This window comes from Gymnogyps californianus, chromosome 4 (genome assembly GCF_018139145.2).
Source record: "Gymnogyps californianus isolate 813 chromosome 4, ASM1813914v2, whole genome shotgun sequence".
NCBI lineage: Eukaryota > Metazoa > Chordata > Aves > Accipitriformes > Cathartidae > Gymnogyps > Gymnogyps californianus.
In genome coordinates this window covers 86,599-107,633 of record NC_059474.1, presented here as the reverse complement: position 1 = coordinate 107,633, position 21,035 = coordinate 86,599, and the positions used below count along the sequence as shown (strand labels likewise).

At 64.9% G+C, this 21,035-nt stretch overlaps 1 protein-coding gene across 1 annotated transcript; it reads left to right on the top strand.

Moving 5' to 3' along the window:
* Positions 1-220: 220 nt before the first annotated feature.
* Positions 221-20,691, top strand: LOXL3 (lysyl oxidase like 3). Its single transcript, XM_050895642.1, is given in 17 exon segments — positions 221-278; positions 8,411-8,732; positions 9,429-9,592; positions 10,810-10,858; positions 10,861-11,020; positions 11,571-11,624; positions 14,257-14,316; positions 14,575-14,794; positions 15,100-15,280; positions 15,616-15,770; positions 16,646-16,819; positions 17,376-17,538; positions 17,897-18,140; positions 18,695-18,810; positions 18,972-19,108; positions 19,622-19,733; positions 19,984-20,691. Coding segments are annotated over 16 exon segments (2,373 nt in total). The 5' UTR covers positions 221-278; positions 8,411-8,422; the 3' UTR covers positions 20,058-20,691.
* The last annotated feature ends 344 nt before the right edge of the window (positions 20,692-21,035 follow it).

Genomic DNA, 21,035 nt, shown 5'->3' with positions numbered 1-21,035 from the left:
CCTCGCCGTACCGGCTGCGGGGCCGGGCCGGGGCCGCTGGGCGCGGGCCGTGGCGGCGGGGCGGCACGGGCCGGCCCCGGACACTTGGGCACGGCGCGGGGCGGGCCGGGGCGGAGAGGGGCGGCACGGCACGGGGCGACACGGCACGGCACGGGGCGACACGGCTCGGCCCGGCACGGCACGGCTCGTCTCGGCCCGGCCCGGCCCGGCTCGGCCCCGCCGGCACTCGGCTGGACGCTCGGCGCTGCCGGAGCCGCGCAGCCCGCGGGGGACGAGAGGTACCGCCCGCGGCAGCCGAGCGGGACCGGCCCGGTGCTGGCGCGGAGCGCGGCTCGGAGCGGCGCGGCACCGTGCCGGGAGCGGCGGGATTGGTGCGCCGAGCCGTGCCCGGCTCCCGCGGAGCCCGCCTGGCCGTGTCGGGGGTGCGGGTGGGCGCGGGCGGCGGGGCTGTGGGGCGGGGGTGCCGCCTGGCCGGCCCGCTGGGGGGCTGCGCCGCTGCGTGAGGAGCCGCGGGCGGCGGCGCGGGGCTGGGGTGCCTCGGGGCGGGCGCGGCGCGGAGCGGAGCCGGGTGCGAGGGGGCTGCCTGTCTCGGGTACGGTGGTCGTGCAGCCACCGCCGCTGGGGCAGGGACGGGCTGCGTGAGGGTGCGGGGGTGCCGGTTTCGCTGCCCCAAACCCCCGGCTGTCAGAGCGTGTCTGTGCCGTGTCTGTGGGGTGCTGGCGGCGCGGGCTTCGGCTTTCCGTGGTTGTAGGGAGGGTGCCCGGCGTTCGCTGCAGAAAGCTTGCTTTGTGCGCTCTGCCGGCAGCGGGGTGGATGGGGAGTTGTGTAATGCCGTTAGCTGTGCCGTGTGTCCCTGCGTGGCGGGGTGAGAAGGTGTGGGCAGTGCAGGCAGCGTGCGTTTCCCACGTGCTCGATGGGAAGGGGCGCCCAGCAGGTTTGTGGGGTGCCACATCGGGGCTGTGCAGCCACACCATATCCCCGAGCGTGCTGCGTGTGGGCTTCAGGAGGCTTGTTTGCTGAGCTGTGGTTTACAAAGGCCGGTGGAGACTCAGGATTTCCATGAAGACGGAATTTGCTGTAGCCCTTGGAAGAGAGGATGGATGAAGGGATGTGAGACGTGAGGGCTGGGGGGGCTAGGGGGGCATTCTCTGTTCAGTGCTGGCCCTCCGTCTTCCCAGCTGCTCTCCAGAGGAGCAGGCAGGCAGCTGAGCAGGTCCCCTATCTCCCAGTAGCTCCAAGCAGGCTGCCTCTCTGCTCCGGGGTGCCTGGGGCCCCCAGACCCGCCGCCTGCCCCTCAGCCTGTCTGGGCTGTCGAGAACGTGTGGCTGATGGCTGCAGCGTCTGCACATTCCTCCAGGGTCTTTCCCTCCCGCCTGCAGCTGGTTCCTCCCAGGGCTGCCCCTCCAGAGCCCAGGGGAGTCCAGAGCAGAGCAGGCAAGCCCCTGGCAGAGCCGAGGGCCCTGCTGTGTCCTGGGGAAACTGGGTGGTGTTAGGAACTGCAAAGACCTGTACTGTGACCTGCCCTGGCTTAGAGGGTGACAGCAGGACAGGGGGACATCAGGTAGCCCAATAGGGCTGGACCCAAATTCAGCAGGGGAAGGGAAGTGCAGCCCCGGCATGCACTCAGCGCTCTGCTCCAGCTGACACCCCGGACAGCCCCGGTAGTTGGGGTGTGCTGTCCACAGCAGTGTCGCTGTCACTGCCCGGGATGGGGGCACGCAGCGGGACGGCGTGGACAGGCAGCCTGCCTTCTGGGCAGTGAGGGGCAGTGAGCTCCCAGCCAGCGGGAGGTGGGTGGTGTTAGGAGGTGTCACCAAGCCTGCCAGGGTGACCAGGCTCCTGTGGTGGCCCTGGGCTGCTCCCTGGTGCTTTCTGGGACCAGTTCAGCCATGGAGCCCTGCTGCCCTCCAGACCTTCGCTGTGCTCACTCCAGAGCTCTGATCCTATGGGATCCCTGCAGGCAGGGAGCCGGCCGGTCCCGGCCTGAGCAGGGTGGGCGTGTCGGGGCTCCCCCAGCTCGTGCACACACGCTCCCGGCACCCCAGGGCTGCCGGGAAGCAGGAAGAGCGACACAGGCCCATCCAGGCAGCCGGGATTGCGAAAGGGCCAGCGCTGGGCTGTGTGTGCTGGGGCCCTGGGGAGAAGGGGGGAGATGGAGCCCAGCGCCTGAAGCCATGGGACCCACCAGACCTTCTCCTGCCCCGAGTGCTGGGGACACGACCCCACGCTCTCAGGGATGTCCTGGTGTGGGCCTCGGCGGAGTGTGACTGTGTCACCCCTTAACCTTCCCAAGGAAGGATAAACAGAGGGAGCTTCTTCCTCCTTGTGCTGGCGGGTTTCCCAGGTCTTTGGTCGCTTGTGCTGCTCTTCTCTGAGTCCTTCCAGTTGTCAGTGCCTGGGTTGCTCCATGTCCCCGTGCATGTGTCCAAGGCCGCTGTTGAGAGAGCATGTTCCTGCGGGGCCTGCCATGGCCTGGCCCTTCCCTGCTGCTGTGGCCTGGGATGTCGTCCCTGTGCCACAAGGATGCCCGGCGCTTGGCTGCCCTAATGTATGCTGATCAAACACGCCGACTTGCCAGGGACCCCGGTTCATCAGGAACTGCCCCTTCCCAAGGTCTGTTTGCCCTTCACTGGGGTTTCGCTGGGGCAGACCGATGTCCCTCTGAGTGCCCGGTGAGCACCAAATGGCACATCAGATTTGAACAGTCCTTGGGAGCCAGCAGCTCCCCTGGGCTCCGGGCACCCCTTGTCATCACCGCTCACCCTCGCCGGCACAGCCGAGCCCCTCCAGGAGGGGCAGCCCCTGTGCAAGACGCAGTCGGGGAAGCGAAGCGATGGTGAGGGCAGCACCTGGCCAGGAGGGCTGCAGGTCCTGCCAGGGTGGCTCTGTCCTGGGGGGGCACAGGAGCCCCCATCATCCGCTGGGACAGGCAGAGCCAGTGGGGCTGGCATGGGAGCAGGTCCAGCAGTGCCATGGCTCCTGCTGCCACACGGGACTGCCCTCTGCACCGAAGGGTCCCTGCGCCTGTGCTGGCCTCAGCAGCGCAGGGCTGAGGCCAGGGGGGTGCGGGGAGCCCCGGGGTTTCGGCCCTGCAGGGCTCTCGGATGCCCGCCACCAGCGCCAGCTGCACTGTGGGCTGGGAGGTGGCTCAGGGCCCTGCGCACGCCTGGCTGGGACATTCCTGAGGTTTCCTGGGCAGAGGCGAGGACCTGGGCTGCTCTCCGGCTCCCATGCCCAGCGTTCGCTCAGGGCCAGCCCGTCCTCCCGAGCCCTTTCCACTTGCAGCATGAGTGCTGCTGTGCATCTGAGCCCACTCGTGTGCTGGGGCAGGCACGTTCAGCATGGCATGGCACGGCACGGCACAGGCTGCCTGGCGGCTCTGGCAGGAGCCCCAGTCCAAGAGGAGACCGTCCGTGGCTGGAGCAGGCAGCTGGCAGCAGGACGGCCAGGGCGCTGGGGCAGGCAAGGCCGGGCAGGACTGTGCCCGGCTCCTGTCTAAGAGGTGCGGCGGCAGCAGCCAGGGGACATGCCTGGACGCCCTGTCCCTGTCCCAGGCGATTCCCAGCCCCCTGCCCCTCCCACACGTGCTGGCTGGCCATGCCCAGGCTGTCTGCACCTCTGCCTTTCACCCTCTCCAGAGGATGCGTGTGGTTCCTGCAGACCCCTGGCCCTCTGAAAGCACCAGCGCTCACGTCCTCCCTGCTGCTGGTGGCACCAGCTGCCCCGTGTGCCAACAGGGTGGGAGCCGTCGCCCTTGTGGGACCCTTGCTTCCAGCAGGAATAGCCCGTGGAGGCTGGGCAAAGGGGTGTACCTTCCCCTGGCCAGAGGTGGGAAGGAGATGGGAAATCCCCCTTGGGTCTCTTATGCTGGGCGGGCAGCCTCTCCAGGGTGGAGGGACTCCCCCGGCTTGTCTGTCCCAGCCAAAGAGCCCCAGCCCGGGCACAGATCTTGTGTTCTGCTGTGCCAGCCGGCAGGACCGTGGTCCCCTGAGGCTGTGTCAGGGCTGGCCCTCCAGCTGGAGGGAAGGGGCCCCAGGCTGAAACCGGGAGATGCTGCGCACGGATCAGCCCCATCCGCCGACCTGCAGAGCTGTGCCGCAGCTCCCCAGGATGGCCCCGTCGGGGCTGGGGGTGGGCTCCCCGTCCAGGAGGAGCAGGCAGGACAGGGAGCAAAGCCTGCCAGCAGAGCGGGGAAGTCGGGCAGCGTCACATGGCTGGAGAAGAGCAAACGCACTGCTTGCGTTTCAGAAAATGGAAAAAGTGATCAGGACAATGAGAGCCCTGTTAGCCTGACCTCCCTGGCACGTGGACTCGGAGCACGTTCGGAGAGGGAGATAGTGCAGAAACGGGGAAATGGCTTGTGCCGTGCCCCAGGAAGTTCACACTGCCAGCCTGACAGCTATCCTAGGTTGGGTGCGGGAAGTGCTGTTGGCCCGTCCAGACCTCAGCAGGGCATTTCACTGGGAAATTCTGAGATGAGGACAGGCTGAGCTCCGAGGGCAGAGGAAGTGCAGTGGGGACGAGGGACGCTGGAGCCTGAGCAGAGGAGAGCCATGACCTGGGAGAAGAGTGCTGAGGGTGGCAGCAAGCTGGGGTTAATGCAGAAATGGATGGCAGAAGTTTGAGGAGGTTCAGAAGCAACTGAAGGACTGTGAGGAAGAGAAATCCACAGTGGGCTTTTAAATACGGAGGCTGAGGTAGCTGAGCTGGGGGTGCCAGAGTGGGGCTGCGGCAGGACGTCCCTGCCCTGTCCCAGGGCACCTCCTGCTGCCACTGTAGGGGTTGGGTCCTGGGCTGGGGGACATTTGTCCTGGCCTCACACAGCCATACGGCTCTTGCCCCAGCCACCACTGTGTCAGGACCTGGAGGCCCTCCCAGCATCAGCTCTTCTGGCTGCGCCCTGTGCCCAGCCAGACGTGGGACCGGGTGCTTGTCTGGTGGGGCTGTGAGACTGCAGGCACATGTGGGGCTGCCCCACGTCGGGCAGGGCTGGGGCTGAGACCTGTCATCAAGCCAAGTGGTCTCACGGACACCGGTGATTTCGGTGATCCTGTTCAGACTGAGCATACCAGATCCTGGAGGTCACACTGCTGGGGCTCGGTGGGGACTTGGTGCTTTGCCACACAAAGCCCACGCACTTTCTCAGGTGCCATGTTCTGGTCTCTGGTCCTGCATGCTTTGTTCCTAAATGCATGGGCTTATATTCCTTGTAGTCAAGGATATAGGCTACATGATGCCGTTTTACCAGGCTGTGCAGGTCTGTCCCCATCACAGTTCTGCACACTCCCACCCATTTCTGTCTTTGCAGACTGTACCAGGAGAGGACTTTTTTCCTCCTCCAGACACCGTGTTGCTTTGAAAAGCATGTGATCCTCACCAGAAAGCCCACTGAATGGTGACTTCCCTGTTGTAACCACATTTTAGTTCCAGCAGGTGACCGGTTTTAATCCACTTAGTAGAAGGTGCACTGATTTTGTTGAGTGCTAATTATTCATTAAAAGGTGGTACAAGATGAATTGAATGCCTTCCAGTCTCAGTCTGTTATATCAACACAGTTACTCCAATTAGCCAAACCTGTGATCTCATAAAAGGTCATACTAGCTTTCTGACACGGGCTATTTCTGCAGAACTGTGGAGATTGGCATTAATTGTGCTACTGTCCTTTAGCGTTGTGTTGACCTGTTGCAAAACAGCCTGGAGGCTGCCTGCAGTCCGCATCAGCAGAAATCATCTTGCTCATTCAGTGCAAGTGCTGATGAAGCTTTAGTCCTTACGCACTTGCAGCTTTCCCAGTCTCCCAAGGTGCGTTACAGTTAGCACTGAGAGGGCCCAAATTTGTGTCATGTGCCAAGTGGTATAGCTCTGAGGATTTATAACGCTTCATTTGGGGAGGGGGGATGTCCCCTCGGTGACTGATGGGCGGAATAAGAAGTGTTTTATTACTGCTATGAGATGGTAAACTCATCCCTTTGCTGCTTTCCAGATAGAGCAGAGATGTGGATGGAGCGTTCCTGCCCTGCCTGCCCCTGGCAAGCCCAGAGACCCCCTTCCCCGAGCTGCTGGCAGGGCTGGGGTGGCCCTTTGCGCCAGCCCTCCTCTTTCTGCTGCCATAACAGGCTGATTAAAAAGTTCAGGAAAGCGTTTCCCTGCTGCCTGCCCACAAATACGCTCCCTGCTGGGCTTTGTTTTGTTCTTGCAGTGCCAAAGCAGGCAGCTGAGGTGTGGGGAGCCCAGAGCCAGCTCCCACCAACCCCAGGGCTCGCAGGCTGCCCTGAGCCAGGGCGCGTTCCTGCCTGCTGCTGTGTCTCCATCAGCTCTGTGGTGTCCCCCATGCCCCAGGCTGCGATGGAGGAGAGCGCTGGACACGGCGCTGATGTGATTGCCCCAAGGGGGTTGGCATGCTTCCCGCCACAATGTCTCGCATTGGCCTGGACCGGTGTTGTTGGTCCTTGTTACCCCTCACCCTCTCTCCCTGAGCATCCCTGCGGGCACCAGGCGCTCATCGCAAGGGACTCGCTGCTCTTGGTGGCACCTCCAATGTGGCGCATGCCCGAAGGGGCAGGCAGGCAGCAGGGCTGGGACCCTTCAGGGGTTTTTGTTGTTGTGATGGGCATGGAAAAGGGGCTGTTCCTGGGCACCGTCCTGGTTCGTCCTTGCCTTGGGTCCAGGAGGCATTCCCAGAGGCTGGAGGGGTGACCTGGCCTCCATCGTTTGGAATAGTGAACAGAGCAGGAATGGGGCCGATTCCTGCTAGCGGAGCCTCTGCGGAAACCCTGCCCCAGACGCTGGTGGGGCGGTGGGTCGACCCTGCCAGCCCCCAGCCCTGCGCTGGTGGCCAGGCTGATGGCGAGGCCCCAAAGAGGCTGTGCTGTCCGAGGGGGGAACTGCCCGGCCCCTTCGCTCTGTGAGGACCCCCTTCCCAAAGCCGCTGCAGGGACGTTGCTGTTGCCCCGCAGGTGCTGAGGGCCGGGAGCAAAGGGGCAGCACTCGGACAGGCCTTAGTCCAGGGACAGGGGCTCCTACAGCGCAGCACCTGAAGAGCAGCCGCAGTCCCTGAGGATGCCCCAGTACACCCTTGCAATCCCACCAAACTGGCACGTAGGCAGCGAGCTGTGAGAGAGCGGGGCTGAAGGCTCGCAGGGAAGCGTGCTGGCTAGGGAAGCGTGCTGGCACCATGGAGAGGATCTGCGAGGAGGGTCCCTGCGGCACAGCCCCACACTGGGAGCACGTGTGGGGTTTGCATTTGTTTTCCTTCCTCTGTAACCCTGTAGCTAAACACTGGAGTCTTAAATCACCCCTGCTTGTGGGTAAGCCAGACCTTATTCCTTTTAACATTGTCTAATGACAAGCACAATCTGTGTGAGTGTGGTGTGCAGGATCTGCTCTCGGGGTGGGGGATGTAGGGCGCAGAGACATATTTCTGGTGGGCCTGTCCCAGGGGGGCTCCCAGGTTTGGGGGCGTGCTTTCCCACCTGTGGAAGGGACTGGAAGGGTGACGTGAGGCTGCGGTGGTGGGAGGCAAGCAGGTCGCTGTGCCGGCGGTGCTGGGTGAGCATCGGAGCTTTGCCATCAAAAGCATGGTGAGCCCAGCCTGGAGCAGGGCTGACACTGCCCGTGCAGAAATGCTGTTCCTGGGCTGCCACGGCACCCGCAGGGTTAAAGTGGTCTCTGACGGGATAAATGGGAATAGTGCACTGGGAAGGGAAGGCGGTTCACAGAGAAGTGTTTTCACCATTGTTTGCCAATGCGTCTGGTGCAGGAATACCACATCTCCCTCAGGTATTCAGGGAGCCACAGATGTTATTGGAGGGCTGGAGAAATGCCGCACAGAGAGGAATGTGAAAGGCTCCGGCTGCCTCGCTCCTCGAAGTGGGCAGGATTGTGGGCTGGCAGCCCCTCACGACCAGCGGCCATTGCACTGCTCGTGGTGGATCAAACTCCTGGCTGGTCCAGCCGGGCTTTCCCTGCGCCCTGGTCCTGTTCCAGCTCCCGCTGCTCTGGCAGCCGATCCCCCTCCTTTCCAGCTGACTCTCCTGGGGGTGACGCACACCCCCTTGCCTGTCTGCCGTCACTGCCCTTTGGCGCAGAAGGTGCGACCTGGCGGCACGGTGGGATTTCAGTAGCAGCCGTTTGCGGAGGGGTGCGAGGTGCCGGGGAGGCGCTGGGCAGAGCCCTGGCCGACGGCAGCCCTGGGAGTGCAGGGCCGGTGCAGGGGGCTGCGCAGGGGAGGCACCAGGCGGGCAGCGAGAGTGGGCTGGCTCCGGCTGGGGACAAGACGTGCGGGCGTGCTGGTGCTGAGCGGAGCTGCGTGTGAGCAGAGGGTTTAACCAGCACCGGGCTGGATCAGGGGAGCTGGTGTTTCAGCACAGCTCACGCATCCCACATACCCTGACCCTTTCTGCCCTTGCAGAGCCAAGCTGCCATGGGAAGCTGCGGCATGTGGGCATGGCAGGAGCTGCTGGTGCTGCTGAGCAGCATGTGGCTGTGGGTGGGCAGTGCCCAGCCCACCCCCCCGGGCCCCACGCACGCCCCCGGACCCCAGCTGAAGTTTCGCCTGGCTGGCTACCCGCGCAAGCACAACGAGGGCCGCGTCGAGGTCTTCTACAATGATGAGTGGGGCACCATCTGCGACGACGACTTCACGCTGGCCAACGCACACGTGCTGTGCCGGCACCTCGGCTTTGTGGCTGCCACTGGCTGGGCCCACAGCGCCAAGTATGGCAAAGGCATCGGTAAGAGAGGGGCGGTGGGCACAGCCCCCCATACTGCATGGGCTGGGGCCAGCCTGGCTGTGGCTGCACATCAGCCTGCTGCCATGGGGTGGTGTGCGTGCCGCAGCAGGTTTGCATGCACTGTCGGCGGGGCAGTGGGGCGGGAAGGTCTTGTGTTTGCTGAGTGCCCGGCAGCATGTGTGTGCATGTGTGTGTGCACATGTGCATGTATGCACATGCAAAGCGGGCTGGGAAACTCTGCATGTTTGTGTGTGAGCTGCTGTGCATGTATCCAGGGCATAGGGCGGTTGCGGGCATGCACTGCAGCTGCGGGGCTGCGCATGCCCCTGGGTGGTGTAGGGGGGCTGCAGGTCCGGGCTGGTGTGGGCATATGGTGCAGAGGTGTAGCAGGCTGTGCTGCAGGTGAGATGCTGTACAGACCCCAGGGCGCACGTTACGTGGGGGCTTTTTGTCTGGCAGAGCAGGCCCTTGGGGAGGTGGAAACTCCCCATCTGCAGATCCCCCACTCAGGGCTTTACTCTTGGCATTTTGCCAGCCTCAGCTTTGTGCCGAGGGAGGGCTGCCCCCAGCCCAACATCCACACTCCTGCTGTACACCTGCGTGGTCCCTGGCCGTGCTCCACGGGCGCCTTCCCTGCTCCCGGGGGATGCTGCATGGGCTTGGCCCCCCCTCACCCCTGGCCCTGGTGTCTGGCAGGGCGGATCTGGCTGGACAACGTGAATTGTGCCGGAGGTGAGAAGAGCATTGGGGACTGCAAACACCGGGGCTGGGGGAACAGTGACTGCAGCCATGAGGAAGATGCAGGTGTCATCTGCAAGGACGAGCGCATCCCAGGCTTCAAGGACTCCAACGTCATCGAGGTGAGGAAGCTGCTGGCCAGGGTGGGCAGCCAGTGCTGCCCAGGATCCCGCAGAGCCAGCTGCCGGGAGCCCTGCCGTGGGGCAGCCCTGCCATGGGGCAGCCTAGCCTGGCCTCAGTCCATCCTGAATAGTTGGGAGGCAGCTTCCCCACCACACACTGGCAGGCTCCCATATGCAGGACCAGGGGACCCTGTCGGTGCCTTCCCTCAGCCCTAGCACGCAGGCTGTCCCCATCTCCCCATGGAGAGAGGAGCGTGCTACCCCACTGCCCTGGCTCCCCAGACCCACAGTGCCCCTCAGTTGCGTGAGCACCTATTTCCCTGGGGTGCGCCCAGCCCAACCCGGCTCTGGGGCCGTAGGGAGCAGTCAGCGCTGCGGCAGGCAACCCTGCAGCAGGCACATCCCCTGCCCTGCATGGGATCGCGGTGCTGCCACGGCCTCCCCTGAGCATCCCGAGCTGCCGCTTCCCCCAGCAGCTTCTCCAGGCCAGGGGCTCTGTCTCACACCTCTGCAGCCTGTTTTCTTCTTTCTCCTGCCTGCTGGGGACCCTCGGTCCCAGACCTGCTCCTCCACACTGCATTCCTCCAGCACGCTTGGCCTCTCTCTCTCCCTTTCTGTCTTCCAGGCTCTCTGTTTCTCAGACCAGCTCTCGTGGCTGCCCTTGTCTTCCCGGCTGGGGCCCCTGTCCCCCCCCAGCCACAGTGCCTGCAGAGGACAAGGCTCTGCTCAGGATGTGGCTTGGGTGTGGGGACATGGCACAGCTCTGGGCACAGGACGGCAGGTCTCCTGCGAGGCGAGGGGGGCTGAGGCTGTGTTCTGCAGGCTGTGCCCAGTGTCCCGGCACCCCCTGCTGCCATCCTGCTCTGGGTGGGTGCCTGGGTGTGGGGCGGTCTGGGCACCCTCCCTCCGGGTGCAGGATCCCAGGGTGATGGGACGGCAGCACTGGGTCTCCTGGCTGCGCTCCCTGGAGATGCACCTGGGGGGCCAGGGGGACGTGGGGCACTGGCTGTACAGGATGGGATTAGGTCCTTGGCCGCCCAGGGCCATCGGACATGGCTTGCAGGGATACAAGACCTGGCCGTCCCTGTTCCCCACCTGGGACTGGGGACCCCTTCTCCTGCGGGTGCCTGCATCCTCGGGGCATCCCTGGGAAAGGACGGGCAGGGAGCTGGGGCAGCGGGGTGCGGTGCAAGCCTGGGCTGACCTGCACCCTGCAGACCGAGCAGAGCCATGTGGAGGAGGTCCGCCTGCGGCCGGTGGTGTCCGGGCCCGGAGGCAGCTGCCGGTGACAGAGGGCATCGTGGAGGTGCGCTACAAGGATGGCTGGGCACAGATCTGCGACGAGGGCTGGGACAGCCAGAACAGCCGTGTCATATGCGGCATGATGGGCTTCCCTGCTGAGAAGAAGGTCAACAGGAACTTCTACAAGTGAGTGAGGCTGGCAGGGAGCCCGCGGGGCTGGGGTGTCAGAGCAGAGCTGGGGGCACGGGGCTGGGGCAGAGCTGGGGACAGTGCCAGGGACACGGGGCAGTGCTGGGGGGACCTCAGGGGGCCATGCTGTTGGGCATTGTGGCTCCCCAGTATCCCTCCCATCCAAGCTGCTCGCCAGTCCTAGCCCCAATTGGCCATATGGGCACTCACTAACCAAGCCAGGGGCCATGGCGTGGCTCAGGGGCCATGGCTGCTCACCTGCCCCATGCACTACTGCAGAGGCTGCTCCAAGACAGCAGGTTTTGCTCCCTGGCAGTGGTGCACCTCCACATTTCCCTCTGGCGCAGAGTGCGGGGGTCCCCGTCCCGAGGGAAGGTTTGCAGCTGAGCCAGGCAGGGATGCTTCAGCAGCACCATGGCCCGAGCGAGGGGTGCAGGGGCGTGGGCACGGACACGTTGCCCACGGCGTGGTGCCCAGCGTGGTGCCCGGCATGGTGCCCAGCGCTGCACATGCCCCTGACTGGGCAGCTACGGTGTTGCTCCCGCAGGCGGTTGAAGCGCGCAGCCAGGATGAAGGGCCGGAGCCTGAGGCCAGGCAGCAGGTAAGGGGCCAGGGCGCCCCATCTGCTGAGCCCTTGGCAGAGCTGGGCTGTCCGGCCCCACCGGTCTCTGCCGTCGGAATGGATCCTGGCACAAATGGATCTGGACGGAGCAGACCGAGGGCCTGGGCTGTGCTGGGCAGGCAGGACAAACCCCAGCCTGGTGGGACCTGCCTGTGCATGCCGGGGTCCCCCATCCCCCATGAGAGACAGTCTTTCTCTGCCCCAGGCAGAGCAGCCCCCGTCCCATGCACCAGGCAGGAGTCCTGGCACGGGGGTTAGGGTCTGCAGTGCAGACCCACTGTGGGCAGGATCCCCTGGGAGGCGCAGAGAGGGCTGCAGCCTCCTGTGCTGCGGCCCCACAGGGACCAGGAGGCCTCGGAGCAGAGCCGTCTCTCCTGGCGGATGGGGAGGGAGGGCTGTGGAAATGGGTTGCTTTCTGCAGAAGGCAGCAGTGGGGAAGCTGGAAGGGCTGCGCACCCCTCCATTCCCCACAGGATAGGCTGGCAGTGTTGGCTGGCGTGGGCATGAGAGCACTTGCTCAGCAGTGCTAGCAGTGCTGGTCACCAGAGTGATGGGCACGGTGTGGCAGGTCTTGTCCTGAGTGCTGCCTCTGCTCGGGATCTCTTGCACCCTCTGCCCACTTGCTCTTGCTGCCTTTCTGCCAGTCCCAAGGGGTAGTCCGGCTGCCCTTTCCCTCCATCCCTAAACCCTGCTGCCGGATTTGGTGGCGGGTGCAGCAAGACAGAGCCCATCCTCTCGGGGCTATGGCATGGCACCTCTCGCCTGAGCCCACTGCTGCACAGAGACGTCCGTCTGCCCCTAGCACACGACCTTGCCTTGGTCCCACCACCTTCCCTGGTGCCGAAGGTGCCCTACACTCTGGACCCATTGCAAGCTCTTCATTGTGACACTTCCCAGCTTTATGTCCCCAACAGGCGTCCTCGCCAGCTCCTGCAGCCGTGCCTGCACTGGTGATGGAAATCCAGATGGGATCAGCCCGTGGGGTGTCCTCAAACCCCCATCCACAGGTCCCGCTCATGGCAACGTGCTGTTATTTGTCTGGTTTGGTGCTGACTGCCCCTTTTCCAATGAGCGGGTATTTCCCCTGCAGCACTGGGTGAAATGCTTTGCGAAGTCCATGAAGCTGCGGTCTGCTCCCTTCCCTCTGCCTGGAGCAGGAGTTGTCTCCTGAAAGCCATGCACTGGTTTGCTGGGGCTGATCAATTTGGGGCTGCACGGCTGCAGTCATACGTGGGGTCACAGGCTAATCCAGGCTGGAATGGACCTCAGGGAGTCCTGGTCCAACCCCCCGTGTGGAGCAGGGCCAGCTGTGGGTCAGCCCAGGACTTCATGCACTTGGCTTTTGAAAACCTCCAAGGATGGAGATTCCACAGCCTCGTGGCCTCTGCTCCAATGCTGAACAGCCCTCATGGGGAAAAAGTTTTCCTTACACCGAGTCTGAACCTCGTGTTGCCAATCACGCCTGTTTTCTCTTGTGCTCTTCCCTCCCACGGCTGGAAGAGCCGGGCTCTGGCTCCCTGACGGTGCCTTGCAGGCGCAGGTCGGCTGCTGCCCGAGGCCCCTGAAGCCATCTCAGCCCCAGGCTGGAGGAACCCTGTGCCCCCGTCTCTCCTCCAGCCCTGACTGTCTTGGTGGCTCTCCCCAGGGCGTGCACCGCTTAGCTGATGTCTTTCTTGTACTGGGGACCCAGAACTGGGTGCAGGATTGAGACGTGGTTTCCTGAGTGTGAATGGGCGCTGATGTTCTCCAGCTGGCCGTTTGAATCCCGGTTCCTGGCAGCCCCGTGCTGTGTCCTGGAGCTTACTGGGCTGTGCGGGCTGACACGAACCTGCCACCGGCCAGCGGGGTCAGTTGCCAGGCTTGGTTTTGCCTTGTCCCTGGGGGGATGTCAGTCCCCTGCCCTGTTTTGGGGCACTCCGCTCTTCACTCCTTGTGGTCCCTAGGGTTTTGGCCCTGCTCGGCATCTTCCTCCCCGCGTGAAGCAAAGCATTTGAGTGTGTTGGGACCATACCTACATCACGTGTGCGCCGGGCCCCGGGCAGCCTCCTCTTCCCCGCACTGCTCAGCGTGCGCCCGGGGCGCTCCCCTCGCTGGCAGCGGGTCCTTGCAAGCCTGCAGCGAGTCTCACCATGCCCTGTGGCACTGGGGAGAGCATCCGCCGCCTGCGCCGCTTGCTTGGTCCTGTGCTTGCTGGGCATCCTGCTCCCCTTGGAGCATGGCACAGTGACGTTGTCTGGTGTCTGGATGAGGACATGGGCACACCTCACTTGTACCCGACAGATCAAATCATTGCCACTGGTGTTTGATCTTCTGCTGTGTGACAAGGCAGCACGGGATGTTGCTGCATCCGGCACAGTTTCCTGGTGGGATGCGGGCAGGAAACTGCATCATTGCTGTGGAGGGCAGTTGTGTCACATTGCTGGCAGCAGATGATGCTGTTGCACCCATGCGTGACATGAAGGGGACGTGCATGAGTCTCCCTGGGGGGCCAAAGTGCCTAATTCAGTCTTCAGTGAAAGCTGGGGCAGGCTGTGCTCCCTGTGTCACTGCAGCCGGCGGAGGTGACAGCCTGAGGCCCCAGGCTCCTTGACGGTTGTTTTCTGTTTTCCAGGCTGGCCTCCAAATCTCAGCCTAAACAAAAGCGCAGGGAGGACGTAGGGTCCAAGAAGAGGTAAATGGCTCCAGTGGAGAGCCTGAGTCCCAGGAGCCCCACTCAGTCCCACCGGAGCCGTGCGTGTCCCCATGCTGCCAGGGACATGGGGCAGGCACCTGGCGAGGGGTGGGCGTCCTGCAGGCACAGCATGTCTCTCCCTGGGGGACAGTGCAAGGGGCATGGACAGCGAGTGCAGCTGCAGGCAGGGTGGCCATTGACACCTCCACTGCCGGCTGGCCGTGCTGGTCGTATGTCAGGGCTCCTCTCTCTTTGCAGGCTGTTCACGGAGCGGCAGCGGCTCAACTACCGCCTACACTCTGTGTCTTGCACGGGGACGGAGGTGCACCTCTCCATGTGTGCCTTTGAGTTCTACCGGGGCAACGCCTCGGCCGCCTGCGGGGCCGGCATGCCCGCCGTCGTCAGCTGCGTGCCCGGGCCCCTCTTCGCCACCAGCAATGCCCACAAGAAGAAGCAGCGCCAACAGCAGCAGGGCCAGGTGAGCCCTGCGAGGAGGGGGCCGAGTCCTGCGGTGGCCCACAGCTGGCCGCTGCCCCACTGCAGGGCTCTGTCACCCGGGCTGCACCCGAGAGCGGATGTGTGGGTCCAACTCACAGAGCAGGAGGTGGGGACGGTGACCTGTCCCTGCACATCCCAGGAGTCATGGCCAGCAACCTCTGTGCTGCGCTGTGTTGTGCCACACCGTGCCATGCCATGCTGTGCCGCACTGTGCCGCACCATGCCATTCAGCACCGCACCGTACCGTGCTGTCCCATACCATGCCCTGACCCCGCTCCTCTGCAGCCACGGATCCGGCTGAAGGGTGGTGCGAAGGTCGGCGAGGGCCGCGTCGAGGTGCTCAAGAGCAGCGAGTGGGGCACGATCTGTGACGACCGCTGGAACCTGCTGTCAGCCAGTGTGGTGTGCCGCGAGCTGGGCTTCGGCAGCGCCAAGGAGGCCCTCACCGGGGCACGCATGGGCCAAGGTGAGGGTGCTGGGGTGGAGGGGCCAGACGTTGCCTTCCTGCGCCTGCGGATGAGGCACTTCTCCAAGCGCAAGGCTCTGCCGGGCTGGGGGGAGCCACGGCCGGGCTTGTCCCATGGGCGCCTGGCTGCCAGTCGCACGCGGTGCAGGGCTTGCCCCGAGCATAACCAGGGGACTGTGGCCACTTCACTGTGTTGCCCTGGGCAGCAGCCGTGGGGGCCAGGAGTGTACTGGGCTCCCTTGACGCATGCCAAGGAGCAAGGGCAGCCATGGGGACAGGATGGCCATGGCTGTCCCTGTGTCACTGGGCCCTGAGCCCTGCTATCCCCCCGGCAGGGACGGGGCCCATCCACATGAACGAGGTGCAGTGCCTGGGCACCGAGAAGTCCCTCTGGAGCTGCCCCTCCAAGAACATCACGCAGGAGGACTGCAAGCACACGGAGGACGCAGCCGTCCGCTGCAACATCCCCTACATGGGCTACGAGACCCTGGTGCGCACCGCGGGGGGCTGCCAGCATCCGCGGGGCCATGGTGCCTGGCGGCTCCGGGCATCGGGGCCCCCGGAGCGGGGTGCTGGGGGAGGGCCCATGGGACCCGCTGTAGGACGGCCCATCATCTCTCCTACTCTGCACCCCATCGCACCCCACACATTTCCGCCTGGTCTGAGGCAAGGGCTGTCCTGGGGGGCTTGGGGATTTTGCGGGTGGGAGTCCCGAGCTGCCCCTGTGAAGAGAGGGGTGGAAGGGAGGCCATGGGGGCTCTGGGCACCCTGTGGTGCCCCGCTGTGTGGGGTGGTGTGGGGCAGCTGCTCCCTGCTGCTATCCCTGCTGCCAGCCCATGCCAGCTCCCCAGCAGAAGCACCAGAAAAAAAATCGCTGTGGGCCAACCAGGAGAGATTTTTTTTACTGATGATGAAATGAGCAAATGGAGCTGCATGCTCATGTTTGCCCTGGCCTGTCATTTCATCCACTTTGGGCTTTTTAACAATTTTTAATTCTCTCATACCTGTCATTTCTGAAATGAGAATGCCATTTCAAAATGAACCGTTTTCCCTGGTTTGGTGAGACAATTCCCAAACTCACAAGCAATTTCTTGGCCCCAAACCCGCCATGTTTGGTGCGTTCCCTGCTGACCAAAGCTGTGCCTGGCTCTGCTCGGCTCCTGGCTGCCACCTCCCTGTGTGCCCCGAAGCCCCCGGCCCAGGGCCCATCCGGGCACTGCGGCACGGCCCTGGCTGCGCCGGGGACGGGGCAGCTGCAGGTGCTGTGGGACGGGCTGGGGAGGACGGTCCTGCGGGACGCAGCCCCAGCAGCAGGAGCATCACTTGTGATGCTGATGCTGATGCTGCCACTGCCTTTCTCTGCAGATTCGGCTGAGCGGGGGCCGGAGCCGCTTCGAGGGGCGGGTCGAGGTGGCGGTGGGGGCTGGCGACAGGGACCAGCCCCGCTGGGGTCTGGTCTGCGGCGAAGGCTGGGGTACGCTGGAGGCGATGGTGGCCTGTCGCCAGCTGGGTCTGGGATTCGCTAACCACGGCTTACAAGTAGGTGCCAGCGCCAGCTTGGCCAGGGCAGCGAGCCGCCGCCACCACCACTGCTCCGCGGGGATGGGGACAGGGATGGGATGGGGACGGGGTGGGAGGCAGCATGGCGTGGGGTGCCTGCTCACGGCCCCAGGGCTTCCCCACAGATCCGCCTAGCCGGCGGGAGGACAGCGTTTGAGGGCCGCGTGGAGGTGAAGCGAGGCAGTAAGTGGGGCATGGTGTGCAGCGATGGCTGGACCACCAAGGAGGCGATGGTGGCCTGTCGCCAGCTTGGCCTGGGCTACTCCCTGCATGCGGTGACGGTAGGTGCCGGCGGGGAGGCCTCCGGTGACACCCCGGCGAGCACAGGCACCTGCGCTTCCCGGATGGCCATGGGGCTGTATGGGGACAAAGGGATGTGGCTGCTCCGTGCTGCGGGATGGGACCCTTGCGGGCAGCCTGGGCGTGTGGGCAGGGCTGCGCGGTGGCAGGGTGCTGGCTGCAGCCTGGGCACATGTGAGCCAGGGCACCCACGGCAGCCAGCCCTGCCACCCAGCCTGTTTCCCCCCCTCCCCAGGAGACGTGGTACTGGGATGCCAGCAACGTGACGGAGATGGTGCTGAGCGGGGTGAAGTGCGCTGGCCATGAGATGTCCCTGAGCCACTGCCAGCACCACGGCACCAGCCTGAACTGCAGGAACACAGGCACGCGCTTCGCCGCAGGTGTCATCTGCTCCGAGAGTGAGCGGCAGTGGGGTCTGCGGGCAAGGGGGTCTTCGGGCAATGGGGTCTGTGGGCAGTGAGGTCTGCGGGCAGTGGGGTCTGCAGGCGATGGGGGCTGCGGGCAGTGGGGTTTGCAGATGACGGGGCTGCAGGCGATGGGGGCTGTGGGCGACGGGGGCTGCGGGCAGTGGGGTTTGCAGATGACGGGGCTGCAGGGTCAGCCTGTGCCCAGCTGATGGGGAGGGCATGCATTCCCCCAGCTGGCTCAGCCCTGCCTGTGCTGGGCGCTTGCCCTGTCCCTGCCGCTTGCCCCGTCCCTGCCACCCGCCGAGCAGCCGGGTGGCCGTCTGTCCCTGAGCAGCCGCCTGCTCCCCAGCTGCCTCGGACCTACTGCTGCACGCCCCACTGGTGCAGGAGACGGCGTACATCGAGGACCGGCCGCTGCACATGCTGTACTGCGCCGCCGAGGAGAACTGCCTCTCCAGCTCGGCCCGCCTGGCCAACTGGCCCTACGGGCACCGTCGCCTGCTCCGCTTCTCCTCCCAGATCCACAACAACGGCCGCGCCGACTTCCGCCCCAAGGCCGGCCGGCACTCCTGGGTCTGGCACGAGTGCCACCGGTGCGTGCGCAGCGTGGGCAGGGACAGGCATGCAGGCAGGGGAACAGCCAGGGCCAGGGGGTCAAGGTGGGGAGAGGGTGATGGTGCTGTTGCGGTGGGCTAGGCGAGGGTGACGCCGGGCGAGGGTGATGCCAGGCGAGGGTGATGGCAGGTGAGGCACAGAGGCTGGGTGAGGCACCCAGGGTCCAGTTTTGCCTGCTTTGGCTCAGGGCTGTCCCTAGATGAGCAGTGTTGGGGCTGGGGGCCCTGGGGGGGCAGGGACTGGGCTGCAGGCTGTGCCCTGCAGCTGAGCCCCCCGCTTGCGTGGGCCATCTGGCTGGGGACAGCCATGTCCCCTCCCAGGGCAGGACTGAGCTCTGCCCAACCTCGCAGCACTGCGGCCTCAGAGCAGGGGCTGTGGGGACCTTCCCTGACAGCGAGGGGCCGGGCAGGTGGCGGGGTCCTGCCACGGGGCAGGGTGAGTCTCCCGTCTGCTCCTCCGCCCCGAGCATCCTCCAGGCTCCCCAGCATCCGGGCACTGGTGCAGCCGGGGCACTGCGGGCTCCCTCTTGCAGGCACTACCACAGCATGGATATCTTCACCCACTATGACATCCTGACCCCCAATGGCACCAAGGTGGCGGAGGGACACAAGGCCAGTTTCTGCCTTGAGGACACCGAGTGTGAGGAAGGTGGGCACCGTGAGGCTTTGCACACCGTCCCTGCCCGTGTCCCTGCCGCGGGGCTGCCCGTCCCCAGCCATTGCGCATGCTGGGGCCAGGCTGGGCGGGCGATGCGGGGGCTGCACAGAGGGCTGCAGCAGGGACAAGCTGCGCTCTCTTCCTACCTGCAGACGTGGCCAAGCGGTACGAGTGTGCCAACTTTGGGGAGCAGGGCATCACTGTGGGCTGCTGGGACCTGTACAGGCACGACATCGACTGCCAGTGGATCGACATCACTGATGTCAAGCCAGGCAACTACATCCTGCAGGTGCTGCAGCTGAGCCGCCCCTGGCCCCTCTTGCAACCCTCCCACACACACGCCCACCCTCTGCCCCTGCACCCCCAGCTCTCCATGTGCCCCAGCCACCCGTCCCTCTCTCCCCTGCTCTCCGAGCAGGTTGGAGCACGGTGGGGCTGGCGGGGTGTGTGCTGGTGTGGGACAGTGCCTGTCGTCATGCCCGGAGATGTGCAGGGCTTGTGTGGCAACTGCTCAGGCATGCTTCAGCCCGGGTTTTCCTGCTCTGAGCAACACTGCTCGTGGGCACATGGTGCACAATGACAGGGCCACCCCACCACAGTGGCAGCCACTGGCTCCTTGGAGCTCTCCAGCACATCCCACTGCAGCTGGGGAGACACATCCTGCCAGGGCTGGGGTGCTCGGGGCTGTGTCGCAGGCAGCAGCTCCACCAAGGCTGGGAAGGCCAAGCTGAAAAGGTGTGGGGCTGCAGCACTGCCGCATGTGGGGCAGGGGGCTGCAACCCTCACTGTCGGTGCCCCACAGGTCGTGATCAACCCCAACTTTGAGGTGGCAGAGAGCGACTTCACCAACAATGCCATGAAATGCAACTGCAAGTACGACGGGCACCGCATCTGGGTGCACAGCTGCCATATTGGTAACAGCCCCGGGACACAGCACGTGTGGGCGAGGGCACGCTGGGGCAGGGGGTGTCCTGGCAGGGGTGCCCCAGGAGGCAGGCAACGAGGGGGCTGCAGGAAGCTCTGGGGCTTGGGGTGGGATGGCCGGGCTGGTGCGGGGAGGCAGGGGCTGGGGTCCTGGGGGCAGCTGCGGTAGGAGCGGAGCTACTGGCAGGGCAGGTGACGTGCAGCACTGGAGCTGACAGCTCTTGCCCTCTGCCCACCCAGGCGATGCGCTCAGCGAGGAGGCCAACAAGCGGTTTGAGCAGTACCCAGGTCAGCTCAACAACCAGATTTCGTAGGGCCCTGGCCCCCGGGGAGACGGGCATCTCCCTCCCTCACCCTGCACGGGTGGGAGGAAGCTGCTGGGGGGCCAGCGGGGAGGCCTCATGCCCGGCACCGCTGCCACCGTGCCCTGCCGGGGACCGCCCAGGACTCACCGTCACCAACTGCCCTTCCCCACCTCGGGGAGCTGGTGCTGGAGGCACTGCACACCTGCACCTCCCAGCCTGGGGCCACCACCCCAACCACTGGCCAGAAGATGCTGTGCCCACGTCCCCTGGGCTGCGGCACATGGGTACAGTCCAGGAGGTCCTGTACCCCCCACTGCACCCCCCTCTGTTCCCAGTCCCTGCTGTCCCAGCTGCACCCCACCTCCTGCTCCCCCATTCTGCCCTGGTTCCTCTCACCCCGACAGCCCTCCCCAGGGCTTTGCCCTCAGCCGGCCCCAGCAGGGCCCAGGACCCACCACCCACGCAGGGACTTGCACCCCTGCACAGCCCTGGCCAAGCCCCAGGGAGCCCCTTGTCCCCCGAGGACGGTGTGGCTGCCCCTGCCCTGGCAGCACTGCCTCCAGCTGCCCGGCAGTAGTTCCCACACCCATCTCTTAGTTGTAATTTTATTTTCTCTATAAAGTTGTCAGTTCTGTTTCCCCAACGGCTGCTGGCTCTTCTCTGGGGTGGGACGAGGAGCCTGGCAGGACCGGGAGGCACAGCACGGCTCATGATGCAGGGCTGGCTGGCACGCTCCGGCACAGAGTGTGGGAGCTGCCCCCCTGTCCCCTGCACCCACCTCCAATACCCACGTGGAGCAAGGAAGCTGCCCCCTGCCCACGCAGTGCTGGCTGGGCAAGGACTGGCCCCACACCAGTACCCCGGCAGCTGCCTGCACCACCCTCAGCCAGTGCTGGGCGAGAGAAAGACAGTGCCGGTCCTTCTGGGAGAAGCCCGTGTGGGTGAGAGGAAGGGGCCAGCAGGAGCCCAAGCGTAGCTGCTCTGGCC